The sequence below is a fragment of the Amblyomma mixtum genome, chromosome 2 (assembly GCF_055824585.1).
Source record: "Amblyomma mixtum isolate Tamu chromosome 2, ASM5582458v1, whole genome shotgun sequence".
NCBI lineage: Eukaryota > Metazoa > Arthropoda > Arachnida > Ixodida > Ixodidae > Amblyomma > Amblyomma mixtum.
The window spans coordinates 302713821-302735650 of record NC_143013.1 but is presented as its reverse complement, the minus strand read 5'-3'; the positions used below and the strand labels follow the sequence as shown (position 1 = coordinate 302735650).

Here is a 21830-nt window from a genome sequence, read left to right as displayed (position 1 = left end):
ATACACGAGGTTAAGACAATTTGGTTACATTCGTTTGGTTTGGTTTATGGGATTTAACGTCCCAAAGCGACTGAGGCTATGAGGGACGCCGTAGTGAAGGGCTCCGAAAATTTTGACCACGTGGGGTTCTTTAACGTGCACTGACATTGCACAGTACACGGGCCTCTGGAATTTCGCCTCCATCGAAATTCGACCGCCGCGGTCGGGATCGAACCCGCGTCTTTCGGGTCAGCAGCCGAGCACCATAACCACTGAGCCACTTCGGCGACCTAGTTACATTCGTGGTGACATACGAAAGTTCATTGTGTCAAGCACAGCTCGTGACTGCGGTCGACATTTCGACTTGCACCCTCTCTTAATGTTAACACATTAACAACGTTTAAGCCTCCTATCCTGACAAAAATCAGCGGCAGTCCACTGCGAAATACTGCTTCTTGACACCCGCTAACATCTCATTGGCCTGATGTCCCCAGCCCCTTGATTTCACACAACCCAAGTGTGAATCGACTGCTGCCTGCGGAACTAAAAGCTGCGCAGTTTCATAGCTCCACACACGCACTCGTCATATCGTTGAAACCAACGGCATCCTTCTGTAAGGCTTACTCAAAGTTGCAATGCTGCAACATTTCCAGCCGCGCAGACACAACAAGAACATGTTTTTATTCGACGAGAGGAGCTCCGCCCCAGTGGAAGAGAGGGAATCATTTTGCGGCAGCTCCTTTGGCAGAAGCAGGAGCAGGCTGCGGCTGGTCAGTCTGCTGCCAGTGGTCGGGCGCGGTGGCCAGGCAGTGGAACGCGTGCATCCTTGACAGCACGAAGGCCTGCAACAGGAGTAAACGGTGTTCGGACGACAGCTTTTCTAGGACCCTGAGGTAGCTGTGCAGCCCTTACAATTAAACGCCCGAGCTGTGGGCGAAAACTGCGCGTGGAGGTGCGTGCTAAAAAGAATGGAGGAATGAATGAGAAGAAGAGAGGCAAGCCGCCGCTTCACGCTGCTGTCCTATTGCATCCTCTTCACGCTTTTAAACTCTGTCGTCACACTGACCTTTTTTTTTTGGGCAGCCGAGGGGTGGGGGGCGAAGGGGCTCACACTTAACCATAACGCTGCAGCTGATGACTATGTCTGGTGCTGATGGTGATGGGGGTGATGATATAGGCTTGTTATTTCCCACAATGCATATTGTGAACCTAACCTAAAGGGTAATGGCCACCCGAAAAGTCTCCAAAAGCAGAAGTAAAAAATGTACGACCGCGGCACAAAACAAATAACATGAAGCACTCAGCCGTGGAGTCAAAGCACCGCCCCTTGTATACGTAGGCACCTCGTACGGCCGTGACGTCGGTAGGTTCTAATGTGTTTTGTACGCTTGGTAGTGCAAGTACGGGCTTATCGCTGACACTGGTGGTGCTTGCAGTCATGCGACATGCTGGCCATGATTTATAAATACAGATCTTGACCACTGGAACACATGCCGTAAGTAAAAGCCAGTGTCTGATGATTGAATTCATACGCCACAAAATAAACGGCGAGTTAGAAAACAGTGTCACACGATCCAGTAAGTGGCATGCAACTACTAAGACCACGCACAATGGCCCTTATGTGCGCTCGAACTCAAGATAAAACTTATGAGCTCACCTCAGCAAGAAGCCACGATGTCGCGCTGATCACTCTTGTCGTGTGCGAAAACTGCAACACAAGGTAAGCAAGAATGACTCGCGTTGCAATTACGCATGTTTCACAAGCGAACCGTGTAATTTATGCATACTCACCGTGGAAGAAAGGCCGAGAAAGTTCATCAGGTTGTCGGGCTGCATTAAGTTTAAGAGACGGAAGCAAGAGTCATTGGTAGGAAACGAAAAGCTTAGTTTGGTAAAATGGCTTGCATTTCGAGATGGTAAATTTAGGACTTACCTAGGAAATCACTAATGAGCCCAGATATGCACATCTATCCACGCACAAGTGCGCGCACAAACAGTCGAACTCTATGCACTACATACATCAATACGCGCCAATCGTTGTGAGCTAGCGTACAGTGTGGAACGTTGAATAACGTTTGGGTGTCGACACGCGAGACGGAGACGTCCAGATTTCACACAAGCATAACAGCGCACGAGCAGAAAGGAATTTTATATAATAACTATGCCTCAGTATATCTCACAATCCGCTGTCAATAAACACTGCGCACCTGTCAAGGCTGAAGGCTTGCAAACTATTCTGTTTCAGTGCAAGAACCCTTTGCGAGTTGAAGGCAACGTTAAATTATCTAATTCTCTTGCTACGCTCCCCCTCCTTGTTAATGCTGCGTTTTCCAAGATGCCCTCTTCCCTGCTGTCTCTTTATCGTGGATCTAGTTCTATGGATACAATTATTATAGAACCGCTGAAAAAAAAAATTGGCAGTGGTTTAGCTCCCTGGTTAAACCTGGAGGATTGTGTAAGCAACGAGGAGAGAGGCGATGGAGAGCGCGCGGCAGCGGCGGCGGCAGCACCTCTGTGTCACCTGCGCAGCGACGGCGGCGGCGCGAACTGTGCGCCGTGTGACGTCCCTGCTGCTCGCGCATGCGCAGTATGGCCTTTCGTCAGCTCCGCGAAATGGCTCGGTGACTCGCGTAGTGTTGCTTTCGCAAAAATATATTTAAAGGCAGCTGACAGGTATGCGTTCTTCCAAGCTTCTGGTACTCTCGAGGTCACAAGGCATGGCGTATACAGGGTGGCTAGTTTTTGTAGCACAATCTCTCCTCCGTCCTTCAACAAATCTGCTGTTACCTGATCCTCACCAGCTGATTTCCCTCTTTGCATTGCTCCTAAGGCTTTCTTTACTTCCTCCTTCGTTACTCGCGGGATGTCCCATTGCTGTGCTCGACTGCCTCCCTCAGAAACTTGATGATTACATTCGCTACTGTATAGATTTGTGTAGAACTCTTCGGCTAATTCAACTATCTTATCCATATTGCTGAAGAAAAAAGCATACAACAGCTATATCCTACCGGTAGTCACCTATGGGGCAGAAACGTGGAGGCTAACAAAGAGGGTTCAGCTTAAGTTAAGAACAACACAGCGAGCTATGGAAAGGAAAATGATAGGTGTAACGCTAAGAGATCGGAAGAGGGCGGAGTGGGTGAGGGAACAAACGCGGGTTAGTGACATCTTAGGTGAAATCAAGAGGAAGAAATGGGCTTGGGCAGGGCATGTAATGCGAAGGCAAGATAACCGGTGGTCCTTAAGGGTAACGGAGTGGATTCCAAGAGAAAGAAAACGTAGCAGGGGACGGCAGAAAGTTAGGTGGGCGGATCAGATTAAGAAGTTTGCGGGGATACAGTGGCGGCAACTGACAAAGGACAGGTTTAATTGGAGAGGCATGGGAGAGGCCTTTGCCCTGCAGTGGGTGTAGTCAGGCTGATGATGATGATGATGATGACAGGTATGCGACGCTAAAGAGAAATCCCAAACTATGGTTTCACTTCCGTCTGGTAAGAATTGTTCATGACAAAAGCTACAGGCATGCTGCGGACACAATCAGACTGTTGTTGCCCTGGGACGTCGGTTGCAAGGTTCCCATTGTGTCCCTGCAGCTCCAGTGCTCTACACAGCAAGCAAAATGTCTCTAATGCTGTTCAGTGCCTCCAGAGGCCGAGAATCACTACTGGAGTCACATCTCAGGGACTGATCTAGTGACAGAAGCAATGATCGATCCTGGAGTTCTTGGCAAAGGATAGATAGTGCAGATAGCACTGCCTGGTCGCGCAGACAAGAGCTTGCGCTTCTGCAGCGTGCGCCCGTCAAGGTGTTATCTATACCGGTGGTATCAGGAGTAGTTCTTGGAGATCTTCCTTAGAAATCCCTGAGACTGCCGCCTTCAAGAGCACATACAACAGGCCTACCAGCCAGGGCCATGTTACCACCAGCCGACCTCTCCACCTTTTCCTCTCATTAAAAATTCTTTTCTCTCTCTCTCTCAACACCAAAGCTTGATGAGCCAGCCACATCAAAGGGTGCACCTTTTTCCTCACTTTGCACAAGACATAGAGAGAGAGAGAGAAAACTTTTATTGCTCTTTCAAGAGATTCGCGGAGATGAAGACATAGAAGTCATTTTGACATCACGGCTCCTATGTAAAACTGGGATAGCTATGTTATCTTGTTAAAAAAATAATAAAGCGCTTCATCTCACCATGATGACTGTTTCGTAGAGAACGTTTCCATAAGCATAGAGGACGTTGCCGACAGACCGGAGGAGGATCCATGCGAAGGCGACCTTCATTCCCTTTGTCTGGGCCTGCGTTCACAGAGAAAGTGTGCAGCGGTCTTTGTGAACAGGCTTCTAATTTTGAAAACCTCAAAGCCGAGATGAACCCGACATCTCTTATTCGAATTGGCCGTACTATATGCGGGCGGTCATTCCTTTCCAGAAAGTGTAGGCGCAACAATCGGTTAATGTTAACAAGCTGTAAGCGGGAAAAGAAAAAAAAAAAGAAACACAGGATGCGCATGATGTTCTCATTACATTTATCGCGTCGAATTTATACAATCATTTTTTTTATGATGGCAGTCTAGAGGAAACGAGTTAAAAAAGCAACGTACTTTTTTTCTGGCTGCAAACAGTAGCCAGAAGCAGAATTGTAAATAAATGCTCCACTCTTGTAATAACCGCTCTAAGGTTGGTAGCAGGTTGAAAATATAAAAAAAATTTGGTCAGCTAAAGGCTAATAGATCCCGACAAAATTTAACATCACAGTTCCTAATTCTCGCCAACTTTTTCTACTTTTCTTCAAAGACCGAAGTTCGACAAAAATTCGTGCTTAACGAAATAGATTCAAAACAATTGTCTTCAGACAATAAAATTACCAATTCACTACCAACTGAAGATTTCGCCGTGCGTGCTTAATTAATTCGTACTAAAAATGTGTCCACTCCTGCTATGTCTAGCGTATGAGGCAGCAGTATTTGTAAATAATAATAAATGGAAATATTTCCGTGCCCACTTTGGAGAATGAACACGTGCACGTTGCGACTTGCCTTGTTGGCCGACAGGATCCACCAACCGCACATGGACATTGTCATCACGCGCACGGTGGCATTGATACCGGCTCGAAGATACTCTGGCATGGTGTCTGAAATAGAGCCAAGGGGAGCCATTGAGTGACCATCTTGCTCAGTCGTGCCTTACCACACAAAAGACTGCCGTATGCATCACTCAAATCATAATTGGTAATTGGTTCGGATAAGTTTAGATGCTTCTCTGAGCGCACAAAAGTCTCAGAGCATACCTCCGCTTCTGAATTGAATAACTAAAACCCAATTTACTTACGGGTAGCGTCTAGATGCAAAATATATTTCACGTGTTTCCTCGTGTAACCTTGGTGTAACTACGCAGATAACAAGTGCAAGCCGTGATCGGAATGCGTTAGCAAAAATCGGACATATCTTTGGTAATCGCTTAAGCGGAAGCCTCAGTAGTGGTGTTGCCTTAACAAGTCTGTTAAGGCAACAAGGCGATTCAAGGCGCAGTGATTATTAGGCGTAGACAAGCAAGATAAAGTCACCTTCTCGTTTGCAGATTGTTAAACGTGCCTTGCTCTGCCGTCACATTTACTGTACTTAAAGAATGACCATAATTTGTCTTGTGTTCAGTAACTATGTACTCTCAATTTTTTTAGATATCATGCACTGCTCATCATTATGTGCAATGTGCCTGCAACGCAACTGCAAGCTGAATGAATCTGAACAAAGACTTGCAAGTATGCAAGCTTGAAATGCACATCGGTTAAAGGACTTAACCGGCAGTGCGGGAGGCGCTCCAGATGTGACCAGTCGCACGTTTTGATTATCTTCTGGCAGCGCTGACTTAAATGCATGAAACCAGCATGGGTAAAAATAAAGACTCCGTTAAGCCTCCGCACTTCAGTGGACGTGACACACTGTGAGGCTTCCATCCAGTCAATACCTACCTGCTCCTCTCATGTCAGCGATGGTTGCCAGACTGTACGTGGTCTCGCCCACCAGCGCCAGGAAGTTGGCAACCTTGAAGAAAAAGTAAAATAAAATGAAGACAACAGCGAAGTGCAGAGGGAGGACAGGCAGCACCAAAAGTGACTAATTATACCTATTTCAGAAACATCAAGGCAACCGGGTCTTCACGCTGTGCTTTACCAGATGTGGGGACTTGCCCCCGCTTTGTCCCCTTTGGTTTGCTTTCACGCGATGCACCCTCCCTAGCTATACTCCGTTTCATACGTAGCAGGCAACGCTGCGTAGGTTGCTGAAATAGTGCGGCCGCGAAACCATATTACTCCGCTACGTATCATTCGTTCTTATCGAAACTGCGGGCAATGCTTGGAGGAATACAAAGAGCAGTATAAAACGAAGTGGTAGCATTGAAAATCATAGTCGAAGCTGTGAGGCGCTCAGTGTTCGGGCTCTCTGGCCAGAATTTTCACAGAGTGTGAACTACTTTTTGGGCGCGGATTCAGAAAGAGCGATTCGCCTCTACCAACCGCGTACCATACCGCCACGTCTACTTTTTGCTTCTTGAAATTTCGAAGAGTCGCCGGACGAAAATGTGGCAAGAAGTAAAACGAAGTCCAGGAGGTGCCAGTCAAGGCACTTGAGATTTGTCGCTACAAAATATGCTTGTGTTCGCTCTGGTTGTGTGGCGAACTACTTTTTGCGTGCGGACTTCGCCTGCGCGAACAGGCGCGCTAGCTTTGGCAGCGTTGCCTGCTATGTATGAAAGGGAGTATAGTTACTTTAACTAACAATCAAGGGTGTCGGCGGCGCAGCGACACGAGCGCCACTGACGGCGTGATTGCTGCGCTCGCGCGGCAGTATGACACTCCCTATTGGGCTCGGGAAATGGTCGCGCACGGACGTGTCGGCTCGCGCCCCGCTCTCCGACAGCAGGACGAGGCCTAGTGGGAACTTCTCCCGCTAGCTCGTCCCGTCCGGCTCTGGGGTGTCTCCCCTACCCTAGTAAGGGCGAACGTTCGCTCGTAACCTTGCTGGTGATTCCGACGACCTCAATTCCTTAGCGTATTTTGTTGCTAGATGACGTTATTGTTGTTGAAACAATATATGCCTTGTTTGTGTCAGTATGTGTCGTTCCTTTGTTCCCCCTCGGAGTAAAGGCCCGCTGTGGTCGGCGTGCGCTCGGTGGCGCGGGCTATCACGGGGTGGAGTCGGCGGTCTTGAACGGTGACAGCCGTGGTTAGGCGGGGAAAACGTATTTATCCCCACAATTACAACCCCGCACAGTCCATACCAACTACTTTTACGTTTAGTATATCATAGAACAATATCCAGATTACTGAATGCAATTGCTGCGAGTCGTACACAACACAAACACAGTTAACGGGCTCACTTTCAAAGCCTACAGTGCAACACGCGCGGAGGAGATTGCCATCGCTCTGGCTCTCACTAATCCCAAGCCGAAACACATCATCACCGACTCGCGAGGGGCCTGTCGGAACTATGAGTTGGGCTGGGCTCCCCCGCTTGCCTGGCGCATACTGGAATATAGCTGTCGATGCGAAGATCCAGCTCCACGTAACCTGATTTGGGCCCCCGGTCACCAGGGACTCCAAGGAAACGATCAGGCCGCCCGCGCACTCTCTCCCCAGGCTATCTCCCAGTCCTTGGAAGCCTACTCCCAATCAGACAATCTGGTCCTTACATTCAAACACATCACCGATTACTACAAGGAGGAGCACCGGCGCTACCCGGCCCCTTGTAAGGGACTGGATAGCGCTGACCAGCGCCTCATCAAAATTCGCACTAACACTGTACTGTGCCCGGCGGTGCTTAAACATTTCAACACATCCTTTGATGGCGCGTGCCAGTTCTCTGGGGAGGTGGCTGAAACCTTCCACATGGTTTGAGTGTGTCAATCAAACCCATCTATCCCCCCCCCCCCCCAACCCCACCAGAGAGGACTGGGAGGCGGCCCGGCTCGGCTGCCAGAACCTAGACCAAAAAGGCTTGGTTCACCGGACGTGGGCGGCGTTGCTTGCCAATGGGGCCCCGGAATAGGGGCTCCACCTAGTATTGTGAGGGGAAAGGGCAAACGGGGCCTACCCCAATCACCTCTCTGTAAAAATTTAACACCCGATAAATGTTTTTCACCACCACCACCTGCGAGGTCGTTTCCATCATTTAAAGGTTAAAAAACGATGCTTCAAATTAAGCAACAGATGAAGACATACGAGCTATGACAACCACAAGTATAAGTACTGCTACAGTACTAGCGAAGGAGAAGTATTGTCGCCGATTTTTTTCCCCTAACTATATGCACTGCGGCAGCGAAGCTTCACCTTTAAAAACGCGTATTGCAGTTTTCCTTTGCAAAGCTTCGATTGCAGCCAAGCTTTCTTTATTAACGCGCCGCCAGCATGGAAATAGCTCGTGCTGCCTGTAGCAGCTTACTTGCTACGGCGTGACATGCCAAGATCAAATCTTTGCAAAATACAACTGTCAAACTTTTACTCGCCAATGATGTACCTTGGCTATGGGCTACGGCACAGTGGAGAACTCGTGGCTAATTTCGGGCAGCTGGGGTTCGTTAATGAGCACTGAAGCCTTGGGACGCGGGCACTTTTGTATTTTGCGCCGATTGGAATTGGGCTGAGAAAGCCAGGAGTCGAACAGGCGACCTCGTGTTCAATAGCACGCACACAGCCCTCACACCAGGTAACTTGCAATCTGTGTGTGGCCAACTTCGCACTTCATCATCAGTGGAGCTGACTCTAGTGGGAAAGAAAAGCAGCACTTACCCCGTAGACGAAAACAACCAAGCCCACATTGGGCATCTCACAGCAAGTCTCAAAGAACATGATGTGCTCGGTTTTGCTCGTAAACTGCTCTCGAACACAGCCTGCGTTTTCTTCTTCTTCAGCTGGTAGTCGGAATGGAAACAGCTGAACGCTATCCGCTTAATCACCGTTAAATGTTGAGAGTTTCCTTAATTCCGTTTAATTTTAAAATGCATAAGTTCCTGCTGTTATCTTGTGACCACCTTGCGTACTAAGTTCTGCTCTCTTTATTTCGTCTTTGTCTTTCTTTTATTTGCTAGTGGTGTGCATACTACGTACGTTCTGCTCTCTTTATTACGGCTTTGTCTTTTTCTTTTTTTATTTGCCTGTGGTGTGCTGCAAAGGTTCACAATATGTTTTGACCCTAAATAATTCACTCTCTGCTTCCCTTACTTTCTATGAAGTGTTCGGGTAGCGCTGCCGTGAAATCGCGCCGTCAATTTACGCGTTCAGGCATCGGTCTCCTTTGGAGCACAGCACGTGGTGCGTCGCCACAGGAATTTATGCACTGTCTTCACAAAAAAATTACCGACGATTACGTTGCTTCCTAATGCGAAATTTGAGCGCAGCAAATAAGCTGTTTCACCTTTTCGATAGATTGAGGCAAAGAAATCGAGCAACACATGTATGCGCTATCATAGAATTTTTTTTTTATTTTTCACACGTATTCCTTTAACAAAGACTCCACTAACAGTTCTTGACAGTCATGAAGGAAGCTTTGTGGTCGGAGAAATAGAGTGATATATGTTCGAATTGGTACACCAATGCTTGATTCTCAAAGACGAGATCTATACAAGTGCCTCGCGAGGTTGTCACAGCCGTGGGACGCGTTACGAGCGAGAGGAACGGGATGTTCTCCCGCATAAGTGTTAGGAAATTGCTGTTTGTCTTTATGTCAACATTAAAGTCCCCCACTACTAACATCGGTGTGGATCGATGGACGGTTAATGCGAGTTGCAGGAAGTGCACGACGTCTTTCGTGAGTGCGGTAGGGGCGAAGTAGGCAGCTACTACCAGCAAGCCGTTGGGCAACTTTGCGGCGCAAAGTTCGCCAACTTCATGTGACGTGCCAAACATTTCGACTGGTATTGCAGAGAGACCTGTGCGCAAGTAGATAGCGACTCCCGCCGCTCTGTTGTGGTCTCTGCGAGCACCACAGCAGTATAGGAAATCTATGATTTCGAGAGGCTCTTCGGGATCCATCCAGGTTTCAGCAAAGCAAAGTACAGAGGAATGGCGCAGAATGTGATCGTGGTGTACGTCCTTGGCATGTGCGGCAAGGGAGCGTACGTTAAGAATGTGGTTGTGAATGATGAATGAAGTGCTGCCAGCGAATGACGCGTCCATTGGCTGTCTGCGTGTGTTACTGATGTGTGGTTAACATGTTAAGCTTTGCCTGTAAGAGTGGAACGCGACAGCGTCTTGCAACGCTGCCAGGGAGTCCACAGAACGCCATCGCCAATTCGGCTGTACGCCTTGCTGGACGGTAAATTTATTTTTTGAGGAAAGGAAATGTATCTCTCTCGCATATCTGGGTGGACGCCTGCACCTCGCCGTAAGGGAAAGGGGGAAGATGGGAGTGAACGAAGACGCCGTATTAGCTAGACGCGCCTTTGTTCATTCCAAACCATTCAGCTGGCATTACGGAGTGGCTAGCGTGCTCGTATCGCACTCCGGAGACCCTGGTTCGATTCCCCAACTCGACCAATTTCGTTCTCGGTTTTATTGATTTATGCGGTCTAACTAGAAAGGTTAATTAAGCTATTTCATATTTATATTATTGTATTTCTATCCATCGTGTTCTGTCATTAACCTGTCAATTGTTGGAACTGTCTAGGATGTTCGACACAACGTATATGAAACGAGCAACGTCTTACTGAGTGGGGAATTGCGTGGTGGTGGAGGGAACGCGGCTTCGTACTTATCTGTTTTTTTTCAGCAGCGTCTCCTTCCGCGGACGCTGTTGTCGCTGAGGCGCGCGTCTTTCTTTTCTTTTCTTCTGACCTCTTCATTCTCCTCTATATTAATTAGGCTAATTGATTAATTAAGCAATTAACTAAACTCAGTCCAACTTAGTTGCAGCATCACTATACGATCCCTTTGATTGGTTGCATGGTTACTAGCCAAAGTACAATTGGCCCCATTTGAAATTCGCGCACTGTGACGTCACGAGCATTTCGACCAATTGAAAAGCGTGACATTGGGGGCGGAGCTGGTTACGAGGCCGACGCCGACGACGACGCGAAACCCAGGAACGGACGCCAAAGAGCTGCGCTCTAAAAAAAAATTGCATTACGCTTACGAGTGTGTAATGAGAATGTTTGAGCGCTAGCTGTGATGTGAAGGTAAATAATTTTTCAGAAACTAGCCGTGCCACTAGTGGCCCCGTGCCAACTTTGCAGGGGGAGCCATGTCAGCCAGCGCGGTCAGTGTAACACACACACCGCGCCGTTACTTCGCGCCATGCTAACTTGGCGTAACTTGGCGCGATGCCAAGTTCGACGGGCGAGCCATCGCAGCTGGCGCGTTCAGCATAACATAAACACGCCGCGGCGCCTATGGCATGGCAGTAATTTGGCGCGATGCCAAGTTCACCGGGCGAGCCATTGCAGCTGGCGCGTTCGGCATAACATAAACACGCCGCGGCGCCTATGGCATGGCAGTAACTTGGCGCGACGCCAAGTTCACCGGGCGAGCCATCGCAGCTGGCGCGTTCAGCATAACATAAACACGCCGCGGCGCCTATGGCATGGCAGTAATTTGGCGCGATGCCAAGTTCACCGGGCGAGCCATCGCAGCTGGCGCGTTCGGCATAACATAAACACGCCGCGGCGCCTATGGCATGGCAGTAACTTGGCGCGACGCCAAGTTCACCGGGCGAGCCATCGCAGCTGGCGCGTTCAGCATAACATAAACACGCCGCGGCGCCTATGGCATGGCAGTAATTTGGCGCGATGCCAAGTTCACCGGGCGAGCCATCGCAGCTGGCGCGTTCGGCATAACATAAACACGCCGCGGCGCCTATGGCATGGCAGTAACTTGGCGCGACGCCAAGTTCACCGGGCGAGCCATCGCAGCTGGCGCGTTCAGCATAACATAAACACGCCGCGGCGCCTATGGCATGGCAGTAACTTGGCGCGATGCCAAGTTCACTGGGCGAACCATCGCAGCTGGCGCGTTCAGCGTTACATAAACACGCCGCGGCGCTTACGGCGTGGCAGCAACTTGGCGCTCTGGAGAGATCCTCGGTGTGACTGCACCTGCCTTGCGGTAACCGATGAAACACCGTAAAACTGGTGAAAGAACTAAAGTTCTAAAGAAACCTTCACCTTGAAGCTGCGCAAGCTCTCGCACCTTCGTTCATTTGCTTCTTGTTCTCACTCAGTTCCTTTTATTTCCACTGGTTTTGCTCGATTGCCGATCTACGCCCTCCTTTTTTTTGTTTAACTCTATCCTTTGTTATAAGTCTTCCCAGGTTTCTTCCAATCATTACCCTTTTGAGGAGGAACAGCGACTCTGAAAAGCCGGGATGCACCTCGCGAACACATCTTTATTCACAATAACGAAATTTTCGGGGGGAAGTTTACACATGTCTAACATACACAGTGCCGGTAACGGGTTGCAACCTGGCCAGCCTGATTCTCATCTTTATGCGAGACCTTCGACAGGCGCTAGAAATAAACACAACTTTAGAATTCCGCTACGCTAATCAGCACAATGACGAAGAGATCAAATATGGATCCCAATCAGAGTGAAACTCGAGACTCTATCAGCCATGACGCAAAGAATATATAGTATACATGCTGTGCCCAGAATTCTTTTGTATGCGCATAGCCTTGGCTAAATTCCCCAAGCATTCCCCAGGAATTTCTCTCGTATTGTGTGTGTGTGTGTGTGTGTGTGTGTGGGGGGGGGGGGGGGGGATCACCTACGGCACCTTTCGAAGTTCCGCACGTCCACTGCATATGGCTCATCTGCAGGCCCTACGGTCTGGGGTACTTCTAACCAATGCTGTGCATTTCGCCCACACCCTCTGCAACTTCGCGCTGAGGTTTTTCAGAGACGGCATTGCTGTGGACGTTGTCTTTTTTTTGTTTTGTTCTTATTACATCTCTGTTTCCTAAACACAGTTCCCCAAACTGACAACGCATACCACAGGTACAACAAAAGAAATTAAGATAACAAAGCTGAGAAGAATATAAGGCGAGAAGCAGGAGAAGTGACAGTTATACAGTCGCACGTCTACACACGAGCGACCGCAGATATATGCGCGCGACGACAGGGTGTTGGTTCGCTATTTGCCAGCTCTGGAGTGCACAGGGCTCCGCTGCTCGTCGGGGCTGGTGGACGGGGAGTCGGTGGGCGAGACCTGCTGATCGTCTCGCGTCTCCGGCAGTGGCGACTCGAGCGGCGGCTCCGCAGAAGCTTCGTTCAGGTGCTTTGCGTACACGTGCAGACGCGAAAGGATATACACCTGCGAGATCGAGTACGCGTTCGTGACAGCAGGCACAAGCTAAATCATGGGTTGAAGAGTGAGTTATTGGGTGGGTGGGTTAGTGACTGAATTAAAGAGCGATTGAGTGAGTGGCTGAGGAGCGATTGGGTTAGTGAATGGTTGGGCGAGTGCAAGGATGGGTGAGTGAGAGAGGAGGCAACTCCTACATTCAGGCAGAAGAAAAGGCTACAAAACGTGATAACGCGCCTGACTTAGCGAGAGCGCGTGCCTGTCCGCTGGGGTAAACGGATCACTGAGTGGAAAATAAGAAAACACGGTAAATAAATTAGGACAGGAAGAGACTGAACACTAAAACTTAAACTAACAGATACCAGTCAGTGCGCGGAAGACAGAGAATGAGTACGCAAATCAGTGAGACACTGAACCTCACGCTCAGAAAGCCGCCAGCCACAAAGGCGAGGCTAGTTGCATAACAGCATTTTGCATACAAGGACGTTTCCGCGCGTTCCTGTTTTCGTGTGAATCAAGAAAACATCAGGTACAAGTGAAACATAAATAACGAGACAATAGACACGCAAACAAGCATCAAGCTACTCGCAAAACATTAAAATCGTAGTGAATGAGGTACGTCCGTATTGCTTTCGGATGCAAGTGAGTGGATGAGTGTAAAAGCAGGACAGGCGAATACAACAGGCAACACGACACTATTTTGGTAGGTCTGACGAGGAGAGTTGCTGGAAGAAACCGAAAACAGACGCAGCATGAAAATCACCATGAAAATACTTACACCGCCTCAAAATGCAAGCAGTGGAAGCACTTCAAGTTTGGTACCAGCGAAGCCCTCGAATTTCCAGTCTCCCATAAGCGCTAACCACATACTTATGATTCTGGACATTTGGGTCATATCTACCTGTTCGCATATTATCGAAACAGCGTTGACTCTGCATATGCAGTCATGGACAGAATTTTACGGCACGCGGTTATGAGAGTAGATTTATTGCTTCGCTGCCTCCCACCGAATCAGCAGGTATTCATTCTAGCGGTTAAAGCATGCATGTCCTCCTCATCTACCAGAATTTATAGTGAACAGGCTTGCTGTTCATTGATCGTCATTGAAAAAAAAAAAAATGAACATAGCGCTATACGACACGGACAGGCATGAAGGAAGGAAAGTAACAGTAGTGCGTCGCTTATTTTGTGTGTCTGCGTTCTGCACGTGTTTTTTCGTCGTTCCGATCAGCGTGTTTAACGACGAATGAGTGCCGCAAAACAGACCACCTGACCCGATACTACAAGGTCCTTCCTATATTATAAGATGATAAAGACCAACCTCGACGACCAACCAGAAGATCGCGTACCAGACGCGGAGGTCAGTCGGTATCTGCAACAAGGAAGGGATTCAGTAAGTCACCTCATTCGCCGTCCCCATCACGATCGGAATTGACCAACGTACTAACTGGAGGTCATAAGCTGCTAAAATAATCAAATAAATGAAATGTGCAGCAGCTATATCTCCTTCGCTGCAGCGTAAAATAAGAGCATTGTACTGAAGCGTTAAAATATACTTCCCTGAAGACAATAACGTGGCTGAAAAATATCAGAACCCGCACAGCGCTGTCACTACGAATGAAAAGTGGAAATGTGCTTTTTTTATTCTCTGTATAGGAACATAATGCGTTATGTACTACCACAAAATGAAAAGAAAGAACTGCAATTGGCCCTGAATTTGTTTCCAAAGATCGGGTGACGGTTTCCTTACCCAGCTGGCAATCTTAATAACGTTGACAACAGTTCTAGGCTGCAAAGAAAAGGCATGCGCTCGCGTCATGCAGCGTCCGTATGCTCAACATCACTTACTCTATGTAGCCGCTACAGTCAACACGATCAAGCAAAACTGCAGCACTTACTAAGATGAAGAATTCGTAGCACGCAATGGTCAAGGTGAAAATGAAGTTGCCGCAAGTTCTGATGACCATGGCGGAATAGGCGAAGGACATCCCTGGCATATAGTCCTGCGACGATGCACAACCACAGTCAGCTATGAACAATAATACACATGTGTGCTGCAGGTCGTCAGTGACGGTAAGGCCACACGGCCACTTTGAATCAGCATGCTCGTTAAACTCTCAACGGCTAAGAAAGTCGCAGATTTCCCAATGAAAAACCTCAACGCGTGTTTAAAGCAAGTTGGGATGTATTGCAGGAACAGAAAAAAGTAAACAAGAAACCGCCTAACGCGCGGCGAAGCTACATTATCTGTTGTGATGACACCATCAATAAACTGACCGTCGTGCGAGTCATGCGCGACATCTAATCCCTCCCTCCATCCGCGTCCCTTTACGATGTCCCCAAACGCTGGTGCAAGACATAGCGATATGTAGTCTTCTTGCGCTGCGTTGTCAGCAGCGTTGTTGAATGCGCCTCCCACACTCCCCTCCCCATTTCTTTTTGTGAAAAGACTATACAGGAACCATGATGAAAACACATAGTTTATTACTAAGGATCACGCAAGCTGGTGAATAACGGGTGAAGATGATGTTAATTTTCTTCCTTCAAGAAATCAATTGGTGATAGTAGTCTTAGGAGCGCGTGGAACGGAATTTTAGTTGTAATATGTTTCGACCAGAATCTCTGGACAATCTTGGTCCGTTCGTAACGCGACTTGTTTTGCTATTCGTATAATGTGCAATGAATACATTTAATGTGCAAGCAATACATACGCTCGTAATGGAGGCACGTTAATACCACCTCCTATTCAGCGCCGTATGTATGCTAGCTTGCAAGCACCATTTCCTTCCTCTACATCTGTTCTACTTGGCTACTTTTAATACGCATCTCAAGTAATTCTAATCTGCGTAAGTATAGTACGATGCCATGAGGTCGAACTCAGCCTTGACAGTGATTGTGCCGACTGAATATCTAACCTTGCAAAGCTGACGTGCCGAGACGACAGACCTAACACTTGACTCGGCTGCAGTGCGCGTTCGACTCACATGCCTGGCTGCGTTGATCCAATAGAGGCACATGACGAAGTGCACTGACTGCAGGAACACGTGGAGACCCAGCCGCGAGAGCCTGTCGGGACGGTCTGCGATTGCGGTAAAGAGGATCGTTGAACATGCTCCCCGCTAGGGGGCACAGTGATAGCGATATTAGAGACCTTTAGAATTGCATGGCCCTATCGGTTAGGGGAATAGGGGACTAGCGGGGGCGCCGGTGCGTAGACGCAGGACAATGGCCGGAGGGAGGGGCGTTATTGTCTTGCGCCTGCGCACTGGCGCCCCCGCTATTAATCTATTCCCCTAACCGATAGGACCACCCTATTCTGAAGGTCCCTAATGTTTCACAAGCTGCCTTTGAAGGAAAGCGATAATCAAATGAAAATATTCACGACCAATTTTTACCAAGCTTTACAGTACAACAGCAAAAAGCACTCTCCTCACGGTACGTGCGGCCCACAAAAATGGCGATCAGTTTTCGTATTTTCAGGCAGTTGTGTCTGCCAAGGTTGTCTAGAGTACACATCCTCACGCTTCAGTTAAATATAGAAGAGTAACGTGACGATCACCAATATCTGTGCTGAGCGTTTCATACGAGTAAGCAGGCCTGAACCTGAGCCTGACAGGTCATAAATGACCGCTGAGCGCCTCGGTTCCACGAAGTGCGCGTACGCACAGTGCCCCGGCTGTAAGACCAAGGTAGCGATTGCACTAAAAGGGAAACAGATGCGAGCTGTTTTTCTTAGTAAAATCAATCCTATGGCTCTTTCTGGATTTGCTGATGTCTGTCCCACCGCACAAAGACATCTATTCCGAGAAAGAATTGCACGGAAAATTTTCCCGCCACTCAATTCAAATTTTGAAAGTCACGACCGTTTTCGGCGCGAGGAGGAAAATAGCCTCGAACCGGTGCGCGCGCGCCGCCGCTTCTCCTCCTCCTCTCCTCCTGGTATGCGCGGGCGGCTGGGGCGCGTTGAGTGACGTTCGTGTCCCGCTGTCTTTTGCACGAGAAAACAGTTTTTACGTGTTTTGACGCTGACTGTGAACATGAATCGTGAGCCGAGGTCATCAGGATACCACTGCGCTGTTTTTGGCTGCACCAACAACTATCGCAAGCGGAAAAAATTAGCCGCAGAGCCATGTGCATAACGTCAACAGCCGCGACGTCAGTGCGGCTGCGACCTGTTCCATTTGCATCGCTTTCCGTCAGATGAAGACGAGCGATGTATTTGGCTGGCTAGCGATAACAGAGAGGATTTTGTGCCTCCTTGATGTCACATACTTTCTTCTCTAGCAAATAAAAAATGTGTGGCATCCGGACGTTTGGCCACTTCAGTCAGTGACACTTGGATGCCTGTAAAGCTTGTGATCTGCAGACAACTATGAAGGTCACAAAATCAGAGCAATGGAAGTAGATAGCTCAGATAGGCAGAAAAAAGACCTCTCCAAAGTTTTTGTTACATGCTAAATATTGTTACGAAGAAGAAGAGGGCAGTGGCGCGGGACGGAGCGCTCGCGCTAGGCCAGCAGCCTTTAAACCATATTATCATCTGTCATCATGTCGTCCTTTTCCTAGGCTTGCCACCTCGTAACATTTGGTGTGAGGTGCGGGGTACTCGTCGTCATACTGGTCCCTGGAGCATCGCCGCCGTCTGCTCGCCTTCGTCGTTGGCCGAGGGGACCTGGACTCCGCCGCCGGCTCAACCCGAGCCCGACCAGACCAGAACCGACCAGCCGCTATCCCCAGCCCCGTCCCCAGCCCCGACCACAAGACACGACGACCAGGACCAGACGAAGTATGACCCTACGACGACCCGAATCAAGACGGCACCCCCGCCCAAGCTGTCCGGCGAGTCCTTATACCCTGATCTTCGGCTGTGGGCGACCGACCGCTGGACCTGAAGCTCCAGGGACAACCGTTCACCAGATCATCTCGTTCATCTTGGTGGCAAGCCTTTCATCTACTTCTATCCTTTGTGATCATGGACATCGCCACCTCATCTTCGAGAATTTACGCAATCGATCGCGACGATCGCTCGGAGGACCCGGGTCATGTTACGAAGAAGAAGAGGGCAGTGGCGCGGGACGGAGCGCTCGCGCTAGGCCAGCAGCCTTTAAACCATATTATCATCTGTCATCATGTCGTCCTTTTCCTAGGCTTGCCACCTCGTAACAATATGACAGCAAATGATATGCGATATTACAGCACTGCCGAGTAAGCAATGTTGTTGCATCAGTGATGTTACCGCGAACCGGGCCTTGACAGAAGCAAAAGAGCGTGCTCACTGCATCAGTCGTCAAGATAACAAAGTCTGCAAAACTTGTGTGAAGACGCGTAGCGTGCTTAACGACGACCGCAAACACTCTTGCTCACCAAAGCACAACCGAGCTGCGGGTGGCGTGGCGAATTTCTACTGCCGCGTGGCAAATACCCAAGCAACCTCTCATCTAACTTTCTCTGTTTAGTGCGGACATTTATTTAGGGCCGCAACACTTTTCTTTAGACGAGTGAAGAGGGGACACGTACGCGAAAAAAAAGTGGCGAGGCAGCCAGAACGACCATTTCTCGCGCTCGCTCGGTGGCCAAGCCCCCAAGCAAGCAACGGTGACATACGTACGTGATGTCAACTAGCGTAGACAGTGCTTTCGTTCGGTGCCTGCACACTCTGGCTTAGTAAACATTCTCGCACCTACCACCTAGACCTGCTCGTAGGCGAGAATTTATCTCGAAGTTATAAACAGCTGAAACGCAGAGAGGACACCAGGCATCAGACGCCTGAATCCGGCACGACGCGTATCTCGCCGAGAAGCGAACTGTAGTACCTGCCTGAAATTGTGAAGTGTATACGGGTCAGCTTTCACGAAAGAAATTCATCACCGTGAGTGTTCCAACAATACAGTTCGCGTCTGCGCACCACGCACACTTAAGCAAAGTGAAGTGCGGCTAACGTAAACATTCATGAAGTGTCTTTGTTATGCTGGCGGTAATCGTAGTCTATCGAACTCAATCAGATAGCATAAAAGAAGCTTGGCGGCTGCCTGTGTCGCTTCTTCGACCGCCGTCGTAGATAGCGGTGCGACCGTTGCTGTGCACTAGAACAAACAAACAACTCGTACACAAATTTCGTTTGCATAGGTCAATCATTGGAACGACTGTGGAAGTGCCTCCTGCCCCATAATCCGATGAAGTGCCGGCCATCACTAAACCAAGCGGCGGCAGTCTTGCTCGAAAAGCTTTTCCCGTCACCCAGGCGCTTTTCTAACATACACACACACACACACACACACACAAAAAAAATCAGAAGCTCCGAAACGCCAATTTGCGACGCCGCCTTACTGCACCGTGGGCGCAGCACAAATGCGCGCGCGCATACCAGCATGGCGCTAGGGACAAGAACCGAACATAGACGGCGCCACCTCCCCAAAATGGCGGCGCCCTAGATGAAATGGTCTATACACCAATAAGGACTCCGCGATCACCATTTGGAAGTGAATGGCGATGTAGCCTGGCCTCTGGAATCCGCGAGTAAGACTGCATCGATGCTCCGAAATTTGCTTGCAAAAACTGCCGGTGATGGCGACACCTGCAATTAATTATTCTTTTGCTGATTGATAAAGCACCGTATTCGGTCACAGTAGCGTCTCTGCTGTTAGAACGAAATAATTCACCGATACAGGCCAACTTCAATCAGTCCTTAGTGTCCGTTTAATGTCAGGAAGAAATTCCTTCGTGGGGTGCCAGCTCAGGAACAAAAGTAGGATAAACGCCTGACGTCGCGTACCGACGAAGTAGTTCAAAGCCCTGGTAACTCACCGGAATAATCCGAAATGTCGTAGATGGCATCATAGCCGAGTTTTGCCTCGCTGACGGTTGCGACGGCAACGATGAGCTGAGATCGCAGTAAACGAAAATTCGCACAAAAATGCCAGTGCCACGCAAGAAAATGTTATACGAAAGACATCTAGGCTCAGTGGGCCGTCAACACCTTCGGTGGATGCTAAGAGAGTGCTGTAAGCTGATTTGCGACGAAAAAGCACCTGATTTCAATGCACACTAGCTGCATTTGAACAATTGTTAGCTGCGTAGAGCATTAAGTTAAGTCGCCGAATCCCTGACAAGTAAATGAACAAACATAACTCGCAGGCTTTCCAACACATATCCAAGATAATAATACGCAATTAGCACAGGAAGGCAACGTCATCCAACGCAGAATAGTGAAATGCTTTCTTCTAGGCATTATTTCTGCCAGTTTACATTTATTAGTAGGATTCAGAAGGCTCCAACTAATAAATGCAAACTGGTGCAAGTAACACTTAGAAGAAAGCATGCCACTGAATCATTCAGAATCGTTCAAACGGCTCTGCTGAGAAATAAACACGAACAAGAAGCAAACTTAACTGCATGCTCGAGTTCGGCACTTGGAAATAACAGCGCTGTTCACTTCAACTCTGCTTTCAAGTTACCAATTCTTCAGTTTTCACTTTTCACTCACACAGACTGCGAACTATTGAAGCAGTTAGAGCACCAGCGGCGGTAACTAAAATACAGAAAAAGACCAGACAGATACGATGTACAAATTAGGAGTTGGAAAATATCTGGCTGCCAGATGCAGTCAGATGATTAATTACCAGGTATACCCCCTAGGTGTGTGGTTGTTGACCCTAAACCCGCTGCCCAGATCAGGCGTCTGCGGGGGGGGGGGGGGGGGGGGGGGGGCAGAAGTGCTGCAGTACATCTTGCAACCCTCTCTGCGTTCGACTCCTGCCGATGTATCTTTGTAAGACATTAAATTGCTGTTAACTACATGTGAGAATAAAGTGTTCAACCCTTAAATCCAGCCACTTTGCGTTTCCTTTTACACCTCCCAGACAACACGTGCAAAAGCGTGTTCATCAACCTTGTTACTAATGAGCCCAATGTCAAAGTGCTTGCAGCAGCGTCATTTAGGGTGTACGTCCGTGCTCTGGACACGTCTTTTATTATGCTGCTGAAAGTTCACCCAAATGCGAATTAGGATTTCTTCTAAACGTCGAGACCATCTCAAGTCATTTCGCACTGCACGTCGTCACAGGCGCCACGTCACTGCCACCCGCTTTCGGAATACATATGGAAACGGACAGTGAAGGAGCTCACAGTGTAAAATATCATAGCCCTCGTCGTGCCTGGATTCTTGTTCCAGAACTCGGTAGCCATTGTTCCTGCGCAGATGGAAAGAAAATAGAAAGGCGGTGCCATAGACGAGTTCGCTGCACCACAATGCTTTTACAAGGCGCAAGATGCCCTTGGTTTCCTTGCCTGCATTTTGACGAATTTATTTCGATTAGAATACTTGTGTCAAACCGAAACAGCCCTAAAACCATCACGGTGTGTCTTATTGTCCGTATCATAGAAAAGCTCTGCAACTATAGGCGTACACAATTGACATTTTCGATGCAGCACTAGAGGCAGTAATTGTAGCTCGGTGCCAACTGTAGTTGCCGCCCATCAAAACATCGCTGGTGCTTCTATCGCGAGTAAAAACATAATCGAATTTCAGTGCGGATTTCACAGACTACGCTTAACGTTAGCAAG

At 48.7% G+C, this 21830-nt stretch overlaps 1 protein-coding gene across 1 annotated transcript; it reads right to left on the bottom strand.

The window, feature by feature from the left end:
- Positions 1-701: 701 nt before the first annotated feature.
- LOC149364727 (uncharacterized) lies at positions 702-21454 on the bottom strand. Its single transcript, XM_089570178.1, has 10 exons — positions 21393-21454; positions 16253-16347; positions 15167-15271; positions 14590-14640; positions 5948-6020; positions 5016-5110; positions 4171-4275; positions 1771-1809; positions 1637-1687; positions 702-821 (listed from the first exon to the last, which is right to left on the bottom strand). Exons 2-10 carry the CDS (start codon positions 16283-16285, stop codon positions 702-704), a joined length of 672 nt encoding a protein of 223 aa, XP_089426304.1. The 5' UTR covers positions 16286-16347; positions 21393-21454.
- Positions 21455-21830: the final 376 nt, after the last annotated feature.